Source organism: Aplidium turbinatum, chromosome 13, assembly GCF_918807975.1.
Source record: "Aplidium turbinatum chromosome 13, kaAplTurb1.1, whole genome shotgun sequence".
NCBI lineage: Eukaryota > Metazoa > Chordata > Ascidiacea > Aplousobranchia > Polyclinidae > Aplidium > Aplidium turbinatum.
Genome location: NC_137484.1, coordinates 13633335 through 13651999, shown reverse-complemented (window position 1 = coordinate 13651999; position 18665 = coordinate 13633335). Strand labels below are relative to the sequence as shown.

General features: G+C 37.5%; 1 protein-coding gene across 1 annotated transcript; it reads right to left on the bottom strand.

The window, feature by feature from the left end:
- Positions 1-10343: 10343 nt before the first annotated feature.
- On the bottom strand, positions 10344-16101 carry LOC145782258 (ubiquitin-conjugating enzyme E2 U-like). Its single transcript, XM_082594043.1, has 7 exons — positions 15809-16101; positions 14646-14762; positions 13459-13562; positions 12940-13066; positions 11868-12062; positions 11368-11601; positions 10344-10762 (listed from the first exon to the last, which is right to left on the bottom strand). The coding sequence occupies exons 1-7, from the start codon at positions 15936-15938 to the stop codon at positions 10626-10628; spliced, it is 1044 nt and encodes a 347-aa protein (XP_082450169.1). The 5' UTR covers positions 15939-16101; the 3' UTR covers positions 10344-10625.
- Between the last annotated feature and the right edge of the window lie 2564 nt (positions 16102-18665).

The following is an 18665-nucleotide window of genomic DNA, read 5'->3' as shown; positions in this document are numbered from 1 at the left end:
AATAACAGCGTCAGTAAGGTTATCAGGCGAAACATTTTGTTCAGGTATTACATCAGTTGAGTCAGAGAAAGCCTCAGTCGAGACATTATGTCTCGAAGACACATCAGTGGTTAGGTCATTGTTTGAATCATGAAATTTCTTAACATGGGTTACGTTTCTTTTATACTTTGCGTCATCATTTTCAACAATCACACAATTACCATGTTTCTCTGTGACAATAAACGGATCTTTACGAAAGGTAGTAGAAAGTTTATCACGTCCATGTTGTTTCAATAGTACAGTGTCACCAGGTTTAATATCAGCTTGAACTGCACCACGTCTAAGATCAGCATATAACTTTCCCTTTTCCTTCATTTCTGAATCTCTGTCACGAACAGATTTAGAATCATGGTCATAAGCAGTGGCGGCTGGTGGCCTCCTGAATTGGGGGGGCTGCAAGGCAGCATATCCAAGAATTGTTGGAGGGCGATATCAGGCGAACCTTGCGGGCGTGTCGCCGAAGGCGACACCCACGGCGGGGGGTCTGGGGGGCCTCCCCCAGAAAATTTTTTACAATTACATTTAATTTGGTGCATTTTGAGAGCATTTTCAAAAGAAATTTGGGAGTGGAATAACAGTCAAAAATGCTGCTGTAGAGCTTGAAAAATACTAATATTTCAAATTTTTATATTCAAAATCAGTGCTAAATACAAATCAAACTATGTTCTATGCACTTCGTCGTTTTCTCAATAGTTCGCTCAGTTTGTTGTCTGCAAATATTTATTGTCGATCGCCGGCATCGGACACGATTGTCCACATACGATCCACACAAAAAAAATACACAGAAACAAAAGACAAACAGAAGTACATTCACAGGAATGACGCTGAAGTAAGCAATAAATTTATTAATCAATCGTCCATTTCAGATCATGCGATCCATATCACACAAATTAAACATGCGAAACAAAAATCAATATTCAAAATGAAATATCATACTTAATCTGTTCAAACACCCAACTATAAAAAGAAATTTAAACTTTATCAATCGATGAATGTTGATATCACTGCTGTGCCATAGCAGCCATCAAGGCTAGGTAACGGCATAGCCTACATAGTGGTATTATAATGAAGGAGGTAGTTTGAGTTACGATAGCAGTCATACCTTATCAGGGAATCAACAATAGAGTTTGACGATGATTCACATTACCCAACAAAAAAAAGGCCCTTTTCCGTTGTAATGCATCAAATGTTATATGACATACAATGTTACACAAGACTTGATGTTCACGTAGCCTACACTATAATGTTTGGGCAAATGGTGAATAATTCTAAATGCATTATTGAATGCAACACGCAAGCGATTAATTCACGTTGGTGATAATTTTCCCATGGTGACATGCATACATTGGGGTACAATATGAACGGAAGAGAACATTTTTAACTTCACTGGAGCTCTTGTAAAATTTTAATTTATTGGTAAAACAGTATAATGATCGTACTTGTCGGTTTATATCCTTGTCATCACACATTGCCGTGTCAAGAAATACACCCAAGTATCTGACGCTATCTACAGATTTGATTTGACTTCCGTTGAGCCGTGAAATTGGATTTAAATTTAACTTTAAGTGATTAGTTAGAAAATACATAGCAAACGACTTTTTGCAGTTAAAAACGATCTCATTACAAAGTACATAATCTTCGCACACACACAGTATATTGCAGTATACATGTAGTATAACCGTAGCTACATCTTTTTTGGAGCACCCTGCATGTATGCACCCACTGCTCCAGAACTAAAAATGCTTGGAAGTTAACATTTTTTATTCTTTCCTACAAAAATTATCTTTTGCCAGCTGAAGCCAGCTAGCAACCCTGCATGTATCACAATACAGAAGGACAAAGACAAAATCTCAATTCTATCACAAGTATAAATGCCCACTGGATGGCAAGTATAATTCAGTTCAATTCAAATTATTTTTCTTTGACAGAATGCAAAAGAAATGATATTGTAAAAAAGAAATACAGTAACAAAACCAACAAAAGGAAAAGGTGGCAAAACCTTAATGGTTTAAGACGTGCATGAAAGGATCTAATATTGCGGTATATGCATCGATAAATATAGTTAAGCACGGCCACCAAACCTGACACTTTAAAACAAGTAGATGAATTAGTTAAGAATCAGTCGCCTCCTCATTCCAGAAACAATTGGAGCGCCAATTCTTAAAGCAATGAGAACACGACTGAACCTAACATTACAAAAACAAACAAATACACACACACATATTGTAATTATAACCATTGATCTCGCTCAAGCCATAGGTGCCACATTTACTCTTTGCTACACATTACTGAGCATCACATATAAAGGACAGCGGACCTTTATTTATAGATGAATTCCATTCGGCGACTTTTTGCCATGGCAAAATGGTCAATTACCCTCTCGTTGAAATCTTTGGTTTCAGTTATTAAGCGATTTTCTATTGACACCATGGCTAATGCAGAAAGTCTTTCAGTACACATGGTGCTGCGGGAAAAGGTTTTAATCCTTTTCAGTGATGAAAAGCAACGTTCTGGTTCTGCTGTTGACATTGGAGTGGTAAGTAGAATTTTAGCTAGCTTTATTACTTCAGAAAAAGTTGATTGCATTCCTTCCAGGTTTAGCAACGAAAGCAGCTGCACAAGTCCACTCACTGAATGCATGTCATTTCTAGAATAGAGAACAGACAGCTCCGGTTTGAGCTTGTCTTTGATTAACATAGGGTATGCTTCACAACATTTTTCTAAAGCTTTTTCTGGAAACTGTCTTGCATATTGTGAAGCATTTTTCAAATTAAATAAAGTGCTTGCTTCAAGATGATTGGTGAACTTGAACCTTTCTTGACACTGCATTAAGACAACATCACATACTTCTTTAGCATCAATGATTTGGGATTCAGGCATTCTCCGTGTGGGTGAAGGTGACTCATTGTCTGCAGCAATGCCTTCCCTTATTCTTTGTATTGCTGACAGAAAATTATCCAGAGAGCACTGCACTTTGAATGACTCAAGCTCCACAGACTGCAGCTGAGCAAACAGTATGTCAACATGAGGCATGATTTTCGAAAAGAAATCTAACCAAAACACAAATTTTGGATCTATGAGCATTCGTTTTATACCAGCAGCAGCAAAGCCAGTCACCGAAGAGTTGCTTTGTTCCAAAGTTGAGCAGCATTCTATAAGTGCGTCTTTTACCTCCGATACAGCATTCACCGTCCTGCTTTTAAAATTCCATCGTGTTGCTGATGGGCGAGGAATACGCCTTTGAGCAACTTGGTCCAAAGCAGCCATTCTTTGAGGAGATTTGGAGAAAAAACTTGGGATTCCCGAAAGACTGTTAAAAAAGACTCTGACACTGGTATTCTGCGAAGTGGCTTTTTGTATAACCAAGTTTAGCTGGTGTGCATAACAATGGACAAAGTGTGCATTGCTATATACTTGCTTGATTCTTGATTGCACACCATTTCTTGCACCACTCATAGCAGCAGCACCATCATAAGTTTGTGCTACAAGTTTGGATGTATTGCTCCCAAGCAAAACTTTAAGTTCCTGAAATAGGATTGAAGACAGAGCTTCTGCTGTCTGGTTAGCAGGATTAAAAAAACCCAAAAATCTTTCAACAGGCTTCCCATGACTTTCATACCGTAGTACAATCACCATCTGTGTCTTCTCTGAGATGTCAGTAGTTTCATCACACATGATTGCTACAAATTCAGACTGTGATATTTCTTCTTTAATTTTGCTTTTGCAAAGCTCAAGAATCGTTTCCAAAAGCTCATTTTGAATAGTTTTGGATGTACCTTTGAATACCTTTGCAGAATTAAAATGATTTTGGAAGCGTGAGTCAAGATTGGAAGCAAAATCAATTAACCCCATGAACACACCAGGATTTTTTGAGCCTTGACTTTCATCATGTCCCCTTAATGGCAATTCAAATCTGCCACAAAATTTTATACAATCTATAATCTTTGACAATACTGTTCTGTTCTTCGTTACTTCTTCATTATGTTTAGTAATGGAGAGTTGATATCCAGAATCTATAAGTGTAGCAATATTAACTCTGCCAAGCACTGAAAGACTCAAAGTATTGTTCATGTGGAAAGTTGATCTACTATGCTTCTCTGTCTTTCTACTGAGATGTTTCAGGTCTTTCACACCTACTTTGGTCCAGGAATGTTCTTGATCTCCACCAAACAGTAAACAGGGAAAGCAAAAGAAAGCATTTTCACTGTTGCAGCCACACAGCCAGTCATGATCATCATACACATTTCTGTTAAACTTCCTTGCATAAGGGTTACCTCTACTGGTGGATGATTGGGAAATGTCAAGGTTTGGAGTGGGTCTTCCTTGTGCTTTGATGCTAAGTTTTTCTTGCAGAGACAACTGGGAAAACCTAATTTTTTTCAATGACATTACAGAATTATCCATTGTATATAAATTGCAAAATGTTCCAATTAAAGTGTAAATTATTATAGCATAAACCTGTTAAGACAAATGAAATCATTGTCAATTTTTTTAAATGAAGGTAGATTCAGAGTCAAAATAAGAGTATCCATATATATATGATATTTTTTTTTTATTTATTTGCATCAGACTCAAGATGAAAGTAGAAACAAAGCAGATACTCAACTCCGAAGAGCTGAGTCGTAATGTACCAAATACAAAGATTGAGTGTAACAGTCTGTTCGCATTAGTTCATATATCCATTGGTTGGAAGACAAGTTACAGCGGGTTACAAACTGATATAATTTTTTACAAATGAAAGCTTGAAAAATGGTGATATTGTTATCAACGAATGCAGAGGTGATGCTGCATCGTCTCTGCAGATTAAACAACATTCTGTAACAATTATTGTATCCAACACGTAAGCGATTACTACTGGATAGAAGATAGTTACACCATAGTTGACAGGCATATAAAGGCATACAATAGGAACGAAACAACACATTTTTAACAGCAATCAAACGCTTGGAAAACCTTGCTTTTAACATGTTTTCAGAACAATACAATGACCGTAATTGTCGTTTCATGTCTTTATCATCAGGTAGAAGCGTTAATTACCGTATTACTCCAATATATTTCAAGGGTCTCAAAGCAGATACGATTTTTATTTAAATACCGTATTATATATGATCGGATTATAGCCAAATTTCAACATCTAGGCTTTATATAAAACACCAACAGTTTTGTTGCAATTAAATATAATGTCATGAGAAACTACATACATTTGACAAACATTGATGAGTTTCTGGAGTCCCTTGACACTTGATGCAAAACAACACAAGCCTTCAGCATACATTAAATGATTGAAGACAGGAGTTGCCAATGCAGCAGCCAACAGAAAGACCGTTTAATTCAGAAGATAAATCATTCATGTAGATGCACTTCTACAGCATACCGGTACTAGACCTAGAGGGCAGACACTAGTGAAGCACCTAACTTAACTATCTATCACTCCTGACGGATCACTGAGTGGAAACAATTATCGTTCCTTGCCCTAGAAAATACTATACCAACCCTCAGCAGCATGGAGTCACATGCAAAGATCAAAACTGGGCAAAGATCAAAACCCTAACCTTATTCCTAACTCTAACCCTTACCTTAATTAACCCTACCTAACTTTAATCCTAACTCTGGCAACACCTGATTGTAACTATGGCAACAAGTGTGTAAAAATAGCCACTTTGTAATAACAATAATAGGATGGATAAAGAAAACCGGACATAAAAGAAACCCATCCTCAGGCAAAAGCAGGTTTCGATGTGGCCCAGGAGAGCAGGTGTTGAGCTCTTTTTATGGTCAGACTGCACATCACAGTCACACAGTAGCCTAAGACGATTGAGGTTCGAGATCCAGTGTAAGTTATTGTTTCTTGTCCTAGCACTATTGTTTCTTGTCCTAGCACTGTTGTTTTCTTGCCCTAGTACCGGTACATCCTATAACCTGTTGAATACCCTAATCCTACAGCTATCACATTTACAGTCATGTCTCATCGTTACTCTGCGAAACAAAACTTAACTTTAAAAAGTCTGTAGAATTATTCGGTTAGGGGGGGGGGGGCTGTTTTCCATGCAGCCCCAACAGATTCAAAAATTGCTGTTATGTATTCTGTAAAATACCAAAAGAGGTGGAGCTTCAAGGATATTTTTTAGCCAATCAGAGCACTTGAAATCCAAAATCTGGGGCTGCAAAGAATGTTGTCCCAAAGCCATGTTTCCAAACAAATTTTTAAATATTTTAATTTTCAATCCGCAATCCATAAGTGAAAAAAGTAATCGGGTCGGACAAACACAGAGGAAAACATATCTTCCCTTTTTTCTCTTTCTTTCAGGGGGGGCTGCAGCCCTGCAGCCCCATGGCACGAGCCGCCACTGGTCATAAGAACGATCAATGCATGGTAACTTAGTACGCAATTTTCGTTTGAACAACAATTCGGCTGGACTAACTCCAGTCGTTGAGTGTGGTGTAGAGCGATACATAAGTAAATACGAATACAATTCATTTTTCCAGTTTTTACCTTCAGCTTGTGCAATTTTAATGCGTTTAAGCAATGAGCGATTTTGAATTTCAACTTCTCCGTTGGCTTGAGGCCACAATGGAGTCACTCTACGATGCAATATTCCACATTCGCTCAAAAATGAATGAAATTCGTTGCTAATAAATTGCGGACCATTATCAGAAGTTATTGAACAAGGTAAACCATGCGTTGCAAACATTTTCTTTAAACTTCCAATCACTTTTTCACTAGTAACTGTTTTCATAACATCAATTTCAAAGTAACGACTAAAATAATCGATCACAACAAAAACATAATCACCAGAAGGCAGAGGTCCCATTAAATCAATAGCAAGATCTTGCCAGGGTCCTTCCGGCAATTCGGTACGTTTCATGGGTTCAGGGGATACAGGTTTTGAAACAAGTTGACACCCAAAACAATTTTTACAAAAACGATCGGCATCTTTGTCTATGCCAGGCCACCATACTTTAGTACGAAGACATCTCTTCATGACAACGATACCAGGATGGCCCTCGTGAGCTAACGTAAGAACATGTTGTCTCAATGTTTTTGGAATCACAATACGTGTACCGCGTAATAGAAGACGGCCAATGACAGCTAATTCACTTCGAACTGTTAGATAAGATTTACATTCAAGTTCACACCAGTCGTTCGAAAGAATGCAATCCATGACATTGCGCAACTCAAAATCAGCGTTTGTTGCACGCTCGATGTCACGTGTGCTCATGGCAATAGGCGTCGCTTCTTTTGCTACAAATTTCACATACTCATGCGTGTCATCAACGTGTTTGCACAGCGCTTTTGAAGAAAATAAGCGAGATAAGCAATCGGCAATGTTTTGCCTCCCTGGGATATACTTCACTTCATACTGATAAGGCATTAATCTTAAAATCCAGCGTTCCATTCTAGCATTCGGCTTGGAGCGGGGAGTGAAAATGAATTTTAACGGTTTATGATCTGTTAATAAATCAAAACTGCTCCCATACAAATAAACGTGAAATCTTTCGCATGCCCACACAATAGCTAAAGCTTCTTTTTCAGTTTGCGAATATTTACGTTCAATTTCGGTTAAAGTACGGCTAGCATAACTAATAACATAATTTTTTCCATTTTGGTTTTGCACCAGCACTCCAGCTAAACCATAAGGACTAGCATCAGCAATTACTTGAGTTTTAGCATGTTTGTCATAATAACCCAAAGTTACACAATTGCACAATAACGATTTTAGCTTTTCAAAAGATTGCTGTTGAGCTTTACCCCAATGAAAATCAACACTTTTACGAGTTAACATACGAAGCGGTTCCGACACCGTGGCTAAATCAGGTATAAATCTAGCATTATAATTCACCAGTCCTAACAAACTTCTTACTTCAGCGGCGTTTTCTGGTGCTCTTGCTTCCTTAACAGCTTCAACTTTTGCCTCTTCCGGGTCAATTCCTTTAGACGACAGCACATGTCCCATAAATACAAGTTTGTCTTTGTTGAATTCGCACTTTTCTTTGTTCAGCGTGAACCCACTATCTCGAATTCTTTCAAGTACCTTCTCGAGTCTTCGGTCATGCTCCTCTTGAGTCGACCCGTACACGATAATGTCATCAAGAATATTCTTGACTCCTGTACAACCTTGTAGCGTTTGTTGCATTACTCGTTGGTACATCTCCGGAGCACAACTAACTCCAAACATCAGTCTCTTGTATCGATATAATCCTTCATGCGTCACAAATGTAGTAATATTTCTAGAACTAGGTTGTAATTCAATTTGGTGATACGCCCATTTGACATCTAGTTTAGTGAATACCTTGCTTTGGTTCATGTCATGCAGCACTTCTTCAATGGTAGGCATCGGGTGACGTTCTCTTCTGACAGCTTTGTTAGCTTGGCGCATATCGACACACAAACGAATGTCTCCATTTTGCTTGGGCACGATCATTGCAGGTGAAACCCAAGTTGACGGTTCTTCAACTTTTTCGATGATGTCAAGGTCTTCCAACTGTTTTAATTTTTCTGCTAACTTGTCCCGAAGGTTAAATGGTATTCGTCTTACAGGTTGACACACAGGCTTTACATTTTTATCAACAGGTATTGTTAATTGAAAGTCTTTTAATTTTCCCACACCATCGAAACATGACTGATATTTATTCAAAAACGAAGGACTTTTAGTTACAGCATTTAGTTCACAATCAAATTTAATTATTTGTAACTCTGTGGCTGTTTTCAATCCTAGCAGCGGTTGCCCTTTTCCTTCGATCACTACAAATTCGACATTTTTCAGTGCTTTTTTTGTTGTTTCAACGTCTGCAGTGAAAATTCCTGCTATTTTCAAAGGTGCATCACTTCCATAAGCGTAGATTGTTTTGTCAGAAAGATGGCTTTTGCACTTAATGCGCTGTTTTTTTAAATCTTCCCACAGTGCACGATCAATTACATTACATGTAGCTCCCGAGTCGATAATCATTGAAATATTGATTCCACCAACATTTACCGAAACTTTTCCAGTATTGTAACTACATACATTAAAGATATAGTCCAACTCACCATCAGCATTTCGTTTTACTTGTCTGATGTTATTTTTCCGGTTCGTTCTGTTGCTTCCATTCGTCGGGTTCTTTTCCACGTGGCTGGTTCCAACAGATTTTGTTCTGCAGCAGCTTGCAAAATGACCCATTTTATTGCATTTTCTACATTCTTTTCCTTGCGCTGGACAATTTCTGTCGCTGCTTTTGTGACCTTCCCTTCCGCATCGGTAACATCGGAATCGAGATTGATAGCTTTTCTTAACTGATTTAAACGTCGAGATTTTGTTGACTTCCTGACTGTATGATCTTGATTGAATTTCTGACACTTCGAATGCCAAGGCCAATTCTCTTAACGTTTTTAGATTCAAGTCACTTCCTTTTTCTAAGAGTCGCCGTCGTAACGCATCCGATCTACATTTTTCCACGACTTGATCACGAATTTGATCATCCATGTCTTCAAAACTGCACGTTTCTGCTTTTTGTTTTAATCGAGTTATAAATTGTTCTACACTTTCTTCCTCTTTTTGAAATAGAGATCTAAATACATGGCGTTCAAACGGGACATTGTTTAACGGCGTAAAATAATTAGTTAGTGCTTGAACAGCAGCTTCATAGCTGTTCAATTCCCCTTCAAAGGTAAAGAAAATGTCCTGCACTGCCATTCCAGCACAATGCAGCAGCAGAGCTCGCTTTCTAGAAGCATTCGTGACATTTTTTCCTTCAGCATACAACTCAAAAGCTCGTTTCCATCTGGTCCATCGCGTGCTTGCTCCAGGACTTTCACAGTCAAAAGGTTGTAAATCAAACGTAGGTATCTCCATTCTTTTCTGAGTATTATCCTACTATCCTCGTCGCCAGAATTGTTGTGTCTGCCTAGCCTGCTTTACACAACTTGATAGTTCAGATTTAACATAGCACTTGTATTTGCGTGGCGGAACAAAGAATCCAAACAGCGAGACACGAGTCATTTATATACTAGCACGTTACGGGTTTCCAATACAGATTATGTAAATACACAGACACTACAGTATCGATTTGATGTTTCATATATATTATACAATTAGCATTTCAACAATACCAATCTCGGTAACCGCGCCTGCGTCAGTGGTTTAAAGTCAAGTATGGGAGACTGCCCGGAATAACGTATGAGGTTTTCTCAGTCCGAGAATAAATTCCAACCAACTTTGGAACCAGGATCCGGAAAGACAAGTGCCACCCACTACTGACCTTTGATTAGGTTATCAAGTAATGCTTTGGTCAATACTCATTTAAGTTTCTACGTATCTTCAGACAAAAATTGCCAATTTTTTTTGTTCTGGGAATAGATTACGATCAGAAATTTCTTATTAGTAGATGGTCACGAAAGGAAAGAGCAGACATGAAGAGGTGTAAATGGTGCTTTATCGTTTAGCTTCAAAACAAAACGGTCAATGAGCAATTGAGCATCCGCAGAAAAACATACGCTTCAAATTTAATATTTTCTAAAAAAAAAAACGATAATATAACTCTGAAAATAGATTTCGAAGTGACATCATCAATACAATAAGCCTAATAGTTGAAATCAACAGCATGACGAATCACACTTGTTTCTCGTCTAAGGAATTTGACCATGCCAGCAATTCGTCTGCTTCACGCTCCCACGCCTCTGGTGCAGACCGGCCTGCTTCGGTCTGTGGCGGTAACTCCGTCATTGAGGTTGAAGGGGCTGCAAGACCTAGACATAAAAATATCCTTTATCATTGACTAAGACTTGCTCGGTTGATTAGTAAGAAACTTTACAAAGCAGAGGTATTTTTTCTCTACAGCCTACGAAATTCCTAAACAAAGGCTGCGTTTGAATATCCATGTTTGCCGTTTTTTCGTAATATTATTTTACAGTTGCCACCAAGCAATACGAATATTTGCTTGAGCAGTGTAGACATTAGCATAAAACTTGTGAAATGCTTGTAAATTAGCGACTATTTTAAAAGGATAGCCTAATGACTAATGGGCATCATTTTGATCTCAAAGCAACTAGGCCTATAGCTTTGAGCTTTATAAAAAATAAAATACTAACGTTTACTCTAACTATAACTTAAAACGTAGAGACAGTTGGCAGAGATGTAGAGATAGATATTTTTTTGCACGGGGCCCCCGATCTAGTGCCCCGAGCCGCCCACCAGCTTAGGACGGCCCTGTTATTGGTTGAATTATAATGACATCACACACGTCTCAGGGTGATGTAGAGTTCGCAGTCCTTTTCTGTCTACGCTACCATAACAATTGTAAGAATCACAATAAGCTTAGGCCATCTAAAATTCAAACGATTCTTATTAGTACCGTTGTCAGGATTGTTCATGTACAATTTTTTCATAGCTGTTATTCTTTCTTGTTTTTTCTGTCGAATCTGGTCCATCTTGGAGTTGTTTGATAGAATTACCGAATGAGGAGATTTGCTGCGATTCGCGCTGACTCTAATGACTGAAGCCGGCGAGGCGGAACGCCAGCTCGTATAAGCGGGATTCCACATCTGCAGTGCTTCTCTATCTTCGTCAATGGCGTCGCCATCTTGATCTGTATACATCATATGATCCATATTAATTGAAAAGATTGTGTATGAATTATTTCCGTGTAGCTACTCCATGCCCGTCTAGCTCTGACTCTAATAGCATAAACAAGAATAAGGTTACTGCTTCTAGGCCTACGTATCTCGTCAGTAAAATATCCATCATCTGGTATTCAAATATTAGTCTACAAAATACATATGTTATTTTGGAGATAAAGATTCCTACAATCAACCACAACAGCTTAAAGGTCGTGTAAAGAGCGGGAAGACTTACAGGTTGATAATGGTTTAGTCGTGGCAACTTGTACCCAGCCCCGGTGGTAAATATCAAAAGAAACCTGTTTGGCCTTCACAGGAGTAACGCCAGTAGGGGCTTCTGGGGGAGAAAATTTGATTGTTTCTACAGTTTGTTTAGGTTTCTGGTTCAAGGCATGAGCGTAGTTTTCCAAGATTTTTGAATCAAGCACACCTGAAACAATGGAGTAGAATTTACTAGAATAGGCTCCCAATTGATTGAGCCCAATTTAACGTGAAACAAATTGATATATTACTACGGTAGCTTAAGTGAATAGACTTGTTCGTGATTTAAATCACACTATCAGCAGATGCGTTATCAGCTAAGTGATGAAGTGGTTAGATACTTCGTCTTCAGTTTCTGGTAGTTCTTGGTTCGATTCCAGGTCAAGCCATTGGCCTACCACAACTTTAAAAAGCCATATCGTTTTTGGTGTTTCTTGTTGTCTATAGCAGTGTGAAAAAATTGGGGTCACAGGTCGACAAAGATTTATATATTTAAACAGCTTGAATCAAAGAGCCACAAACGCAACAGTCAAAACTAATAATTTTATACGAATGTCAAATGATAGAGAAATTTGGAAGACCATAATCGCCAACGTCTGTATCAGATCAGACATAAACATCAGCAATGGGTCACTGTTAAGCTTGTCTTGATTTGGTAGCCTCATTGTTAAGCTTACCACAACTTATCGCTTTGATTTTCTGGTAGGCTACACCTGCTGTTGTCGATGAAACACTCGTATTGGTTTTCATATCTCACGATTTTATATAATTAATCTATTGCGCCAAGAAAGTACTCTTTCAGTGGTGCTGTTGTCTTTTACTGTGTGCACTGTCAAATCGTTTCATCAAACTAATCTAAACTGTCGTTGTTGTTTCGTTGTCTCATGTCAGACACTTAAATTGATATCCAACAGAAGTAGGCCACTGCCGCACATATAGTTGTTTTATGCAATGAAGTCTGTTGCTCTATCTGCGCTGTTGATAAACAAGACGAATTATTCTGCATGAAAAAGTGGAAATGGTAAACTAGTTTATGAGTATCTAACCGCGAAGATGTCGACTTTCCTTCACGCATTGCTTCACCATCTTTTGGTAGTCGCGAAAGGATGTCTGTAGCAGGTTGCTGGCTTCGACATTGACCGCATTTTCAAGCACCGGATTCGACAAAATCTCCTTAATGACAGAAAAATAAACTAAGTGAAACAAGTCGGTGGCATTTGGTTATGCAGTACCACAATATTCACTTAAATATCTTAAATTTGTAAATGCATTCCCTTAGAAAAATAAAATCAAAACCTCGTATTCTACGCTCATGAAAACAGCAGAGCATAGGCTAAAATGTCGACCACTTTCCTATCTTCAAGTTTTTGTCCTCATGTGAAACAATGTCTCCTGCATGCACAAGAGACAATAGTCGCAGTGTAACAGTGTGCCATTTAAAAAACATGTCAATATAAAATTAGTAGTTTTTGGGTGAATACTAATCGTATATTTGATAAAATTGGTAGCCAATAACTTTACAGACAAACTTTTCTGATTTGATAATGAATAAGCAAGATATTTACTTGTATACTCAACAGTATATTTGTGACGGAAACCCCGACTTTTTTCTTTTTTTTTAATGAATTGTCAAGAAAATCAGCGCATAGTTTCCCACTCTCAGGATCAACTGTAGATTGTAAAACAAAATCTGCTGATTGGCTGTTGAAATATCACATGAATCGAATCACATAATATACCAGTAGGATACCAGCGTTCGAATAATTAGAATAACTCGGTTTCATTGCCTATAAAAATATAAAGCAAAATTAGAACAAAAACTGCAACCGCCAGCAATGTAAGAACTTTTTTTGCACAGACAACCTGACCCTGACAAAACTTTAATTGAACTGGTTGACTGATTCATATAATTTGATAAAAGTCTATTGTGCTGATGTCATCAGAGTCAGTTCACCACTGTTTTTTTTTCGTCGAAACTTTTCGGTCATGTGTCCGAAATGACTTGAAAAAATTCGATCATTTTTTATTTATTTCAGTCATTTTTTCTGATGAAGATATTTCCTTCCAAGTAGCAGATACAAACCAAAAAATTTTCGGACATTTTGACCGAATTGACTATATATATTTTTTTTCGAACACTTTGACCGAATTGACTATATTTTTTTCGGACAATTGGCTAAAGAATTGGTCAATGACCGATAAATAACCGAAAAAAAAAACAGGTTCACCAGCCTCAATTTCACCCAAGAAAATGCTTTATTTTAATTCAAAGCTTCGTCGTCGTATTGAGATGTTAGGCTTTCGTCATTTTTCTTAAAGTTACTTACCGTAGCATTTAAAACTGACGGTGCTCTACATTAGGTATGAACTTTTTAATAAAATTGAAACTGGTGTTATTAACACTGATGATATTAGCAATATACCTATTAAAATAACAAACAATACCTGAAGTAAACTTAATATAATGCACGATCCAAACCTGAAAAAATTTACTAAAACAATAAATAGTAGGTTCATTAACTGTATGTTGCCCCTTGTTCTAGTCATTGGCTGACCATTGGCCTTATTGGTGCGTCTGTATAATTTCATTAGACAAAGTTGTCTACATTCAAAGCAAATTGCCCAATTCTCAAAGATGCAATGTATATGTATGGAATAGGTGTCTTGAAATACTATTTAACAACTTAGTATTATCAACTAGAGACAGCAATTTTTTGATATGAAGCAAAAACAAACTCATAATACAACAAACCATTGGGATGAAATGGGATTGTATTGAATATTACACTTGGAGCCTCTTCGTTGTAATGTTCAGAAAAAAATAAAGTGATGTGAAATGCTCCTTTTTCCCATTTGGTGTCTTTGAGACCTGAATCAATAAAACTGTTAAAGCTAACCTGATTCGAGTAACAAAATGTTAGATAAAGATCCCTCTAACTGTCAAGATAACTACAATTACAATGAAACATTAGTGTGTACTGTGTACTCATGACCGGAGTCAAGATAACTACAATTACAATGAAACATTAGTGTGTACTGTGTACTCATGACCGGAGCTAAGAGGTAGATTTGGTTTAACAACATAAAGCAAGTTTGAATTTCAAGTAATATTGTTTCTCATTCTGTTGTGCACATGGTGTGTGCTATATTCTAGTGGCCTAGTGAAAAGTGTCTTTGGTGGAAAGTAATTAGCAAAATTGTGAAAAATTGCAAAGTACAAGAGGCAATGATGCAGGCTGATTACACAATGGTGCACTGATGTTGAGCGTTGTGATTAAAAAACCACAGAAAATGAAGTCAAAAGAGGTGGAGATAAAGTGCACACCAAAGACGCCGATTCTGAGATATCCCAATACAGAAATTTCCTTTTTTGTCTAAAATCCCATAGCGGCATCTGTTTATTCAATAGAATTAGCTTGTAACAGAGGTTAATCAAATAAAGTCTCAGAAGAAAAAAAAGTTGTGAAACGGCGTTTCATGATTAACAATATAGGTTATCAACTAAAGTCTCAGCAAAAAAAAAAAAAAAACAGTTGTCAAACAGCGTTTCATGGTCATGGTCTCAATGTTACTAGCTTGTTCTACCAATGTATACCCGCAAAATATCAGATAATTTACATCTACCTCACAGAAACAATATATATTATAACTGTTTTGTTTGCATGGGTATGAGAATGTACACAAAAATGCCTACCTAAAGGATCCCTGCAAATGCCCTAAATAAACAGAACTTGGGATTTCTCCACACTGGCGTCTCCAAATCGGGTTCTCTAAATTGGATTCTTCAAAAACGAGTTTTTTTCGATTTGTAACAGACTCTAAGTTTGATCATAACAAAGGCAATCTAATGTAACAGCATTTTTTAACAGAGCAATCAATATAATGCATATTTCCTATTTCAAAAGTAAATCTTACCAGATATATTAGCAAAAAACAATAATGGATGATTTGAAAGGCGTGTTATTGTCACTCCCCACAGAGGTTCCAATTCCAGTTGTTTTAATTCTTCATCCAAAATCAAGACAGCACGGCAATGCATCTTCATTGCAATAAGATTTTATTTACAATTTATGTTGCAGATAAAATGCATACTGCATGTTGATTCATCAACAATTCTTAGAAATTGCACTGTAGCATGAAATTTGACAACACCTTTTTAGATTAAATTTATATACGTAGGTATACTTTTAATTGATTGTTTATGAGGATTGCATGGCTGAAATGTAGCAATTGATTGATAAGTTGAAAGCATGGGCTAAATTTATCAATGTGTAAATAGGATAAAAGTATTATTGAAAGATTAATTGGTTAGTTTTAAATCTTTATCTTCGGACTGGCAAAGCCTTGAATAGGTCATTCCTGGCGGTTTCACATACTTGTAGATTGTAGAGGCTTCAAATCACTGGCACAAGGCCGTTACCTAGATAGTTGTGGGTTGAAATGTTCTTGTCTGTGCATTATTCCATCCACAATGTTTGAATAGACAGCAGTCTGGAAATGTGTTGCTTAAGCGCACACCATGAGAGTCAAACCAGCACGCTTGATCTTGAGTTGAGCATTTAACTACTGTGCTAATGGAGCAAAGGTTAGCTGTAAAAAAACTTCAACTACCGTATTTTACGGACCATAAGGCGCACCGGACTATAAGGCGCACTGTCAATAAATTGCTTTGATTAGTTTTTTGTTCATACATAAGGCGCACCGGACTATAAGGCGCACCGGACCATATATAATAGTATATCGGTACTGGTTTTGAGTGTAGGCAATAAAGCACTACCGCACTTGATCCATACATAAGGCGCATCGGACCATAAGGCGCACGATCAATTTATGAGAAAAAAAAAGAATTTAAAGTGCGCCTTATGGTCCGTAAAATACGGTACTCATACAAGCATGATCACTTATGTTGGTTAGTAAGTTTTTATTTGAAGGTATAATGGTATAGGGTTAGGATAAATATTTTTTGCAAGAAAGTAGGCTATTCTATATGTGAAGTGCCATTGATAAATGTGCACTGTTAAAATGCTAACATCAAGAATTGAATCACTGTAAGAAAAATCTTGCCATTTGTTTGTTTAAATGTTTAAGGAGGCTGGTGTTATTGATTGCAACAAAGGTTCTTATACCTTATTGCATATTTGTAGGTTATTATTGTTTATTTGCATCAGACAAAGCAGTCCATATAAAAAACAATAAAATAAAACACACAACAAACTGCAAATGCACAAAGATCACAAAGAACCACTTTGGATGTTATTAGTTTACGAGCTCACTGAACATCTGCTGTTACAAATTCAAATATTATGAGCGTTGAAAGAATTGAAAGTTTTCAGAACAATAAAAACAATTGGATAACATCAGGTCTGATATAATGCTATTTGAAGAGTGAATGCAACAGTTGATAAACAAAAACATTTTTGCTTTAGCAAAGCATCGAATGTTGTTATATTATTCAAAACTTAAAATTATTCAAGAACTTGATATTATATTATTCAAAACTAGGCAACGGATGCATATTCACATCGCCATTCCCCACAAGGCAAATTGTGCAATATCCTAAAAGAATCATTGTAAGCAACACGTAATTGCTTTATACTGGAAGATCTAAACTTGTTCCACAACTGGGATACGTAAAATGACATGGCGTAGTTTAAAAATGTACGGTAAACATCATAAGGAACAAGTTCTTCTTTGAAAACGTTGCAATGATATTTTGTGTATGCAACCTAGTTCGTATCCTGAACAGTTCGTACCCTCAGTTCGTACCCTGAAAAGATCAAGAGAAAAAATTTAAAAAAGCAAAAGTCGCTGATCGTAGTTCTCGCAAACATTTTAAAATTTTCCCCCTGAAAAGATCGAGAGAAAGATAGCACAAAACTAAAGTCGCTGATTGCAGTTTCCGCTAACCGTAACCCTAACGCTAACTCTCGCTGATCGCAGTTTCCGCAAACATTTTTCTGCACTTTCCGCTAACCCTAACTCTAACCATAGACTAATCTATGCTCTAACCCTAACCCTCGCTGATCGCAGTTTTCACAAACATTTTTCCGTAGTTTCCGCTAACCCTTACCTGAACCTTAGAGTAATCTATGCTCTAACCCTAACCCTCGCTGATCGCCGTTTCCGCAAACATTTTTCCGCAGTTTCCGCTAACCGCAGTTTCCCTTAGCCTAACTCTAACCATCGAGTAATCTAGATGCTCTCTAACCCTAACCCTCGCTGATCGCAGTTTCCGCAGTCCTCGAATTTAGCGGCGGCACACGGCAATTGCCGTGGTAAATGCCGCCGCAAACGTCATAATGGCCAGTCTGCTACGGCAATAAAAATGCCGTCGCAAAATGAGCATTTAATTCGGACAAAAATTGTTCAAAATTTTTTCCTGTTTGATTTACTCGCAGCAAGAGTTTAATCAGCAGAAACACCGCACCAAGACCTCACCTCGGACTATTTTACTTGCTGTGAACACTCACGCAGTCTACGAAATTACCATATTTTAACTTTGCAAAAACGTTGACGAGGCCAAACGGCAAAAGTTGAAATTGCCTCGGCAATTGCTGCGAACGTTTATTACGAAAAAGTTGCACCAAAGCACGTTAAACGAGAAGAGAAAAAAATAATCGAATAGTCTATCACGACCGCTCGGTTTGATTTGTTGTGATGTAATAATACCAAAAGTAGCGATCAACGCGATACGCACGCTGCTACGGTGATTCACGTTATAACTCATTGGGGAGAAGGGAAAGTAAGTTAATTTTGGGTTGATTCAACGTTC

What these genes read in the sequence shown, in the direction of transcription:
- LOC145782258 (XM_082594043.1), bottom strand. Translation starts at nt 15,938, where the DNA reads ATGAAGATGCATTGCCGTGCTGTCTTGATTTTGGATGAAGAATTAAAA. An exon ending in AATCCCATTTCATCCCAATG is followed by an intron (nt 13,563 to 14,645) that starts GTTTGTTGTATT and finishes TACAATCTACAG; the next exon opens with TTGATCCTGAGAGTGGGAAA. An exon ending in GACTAAACCATTATCAACCT is followed by an intron (nt 11,602 to 11,867) that starts GTAAGTCTTCCC and finishes TGATGTATACAG; the next exon opens with ATCAAGATGGCGACGCCATT.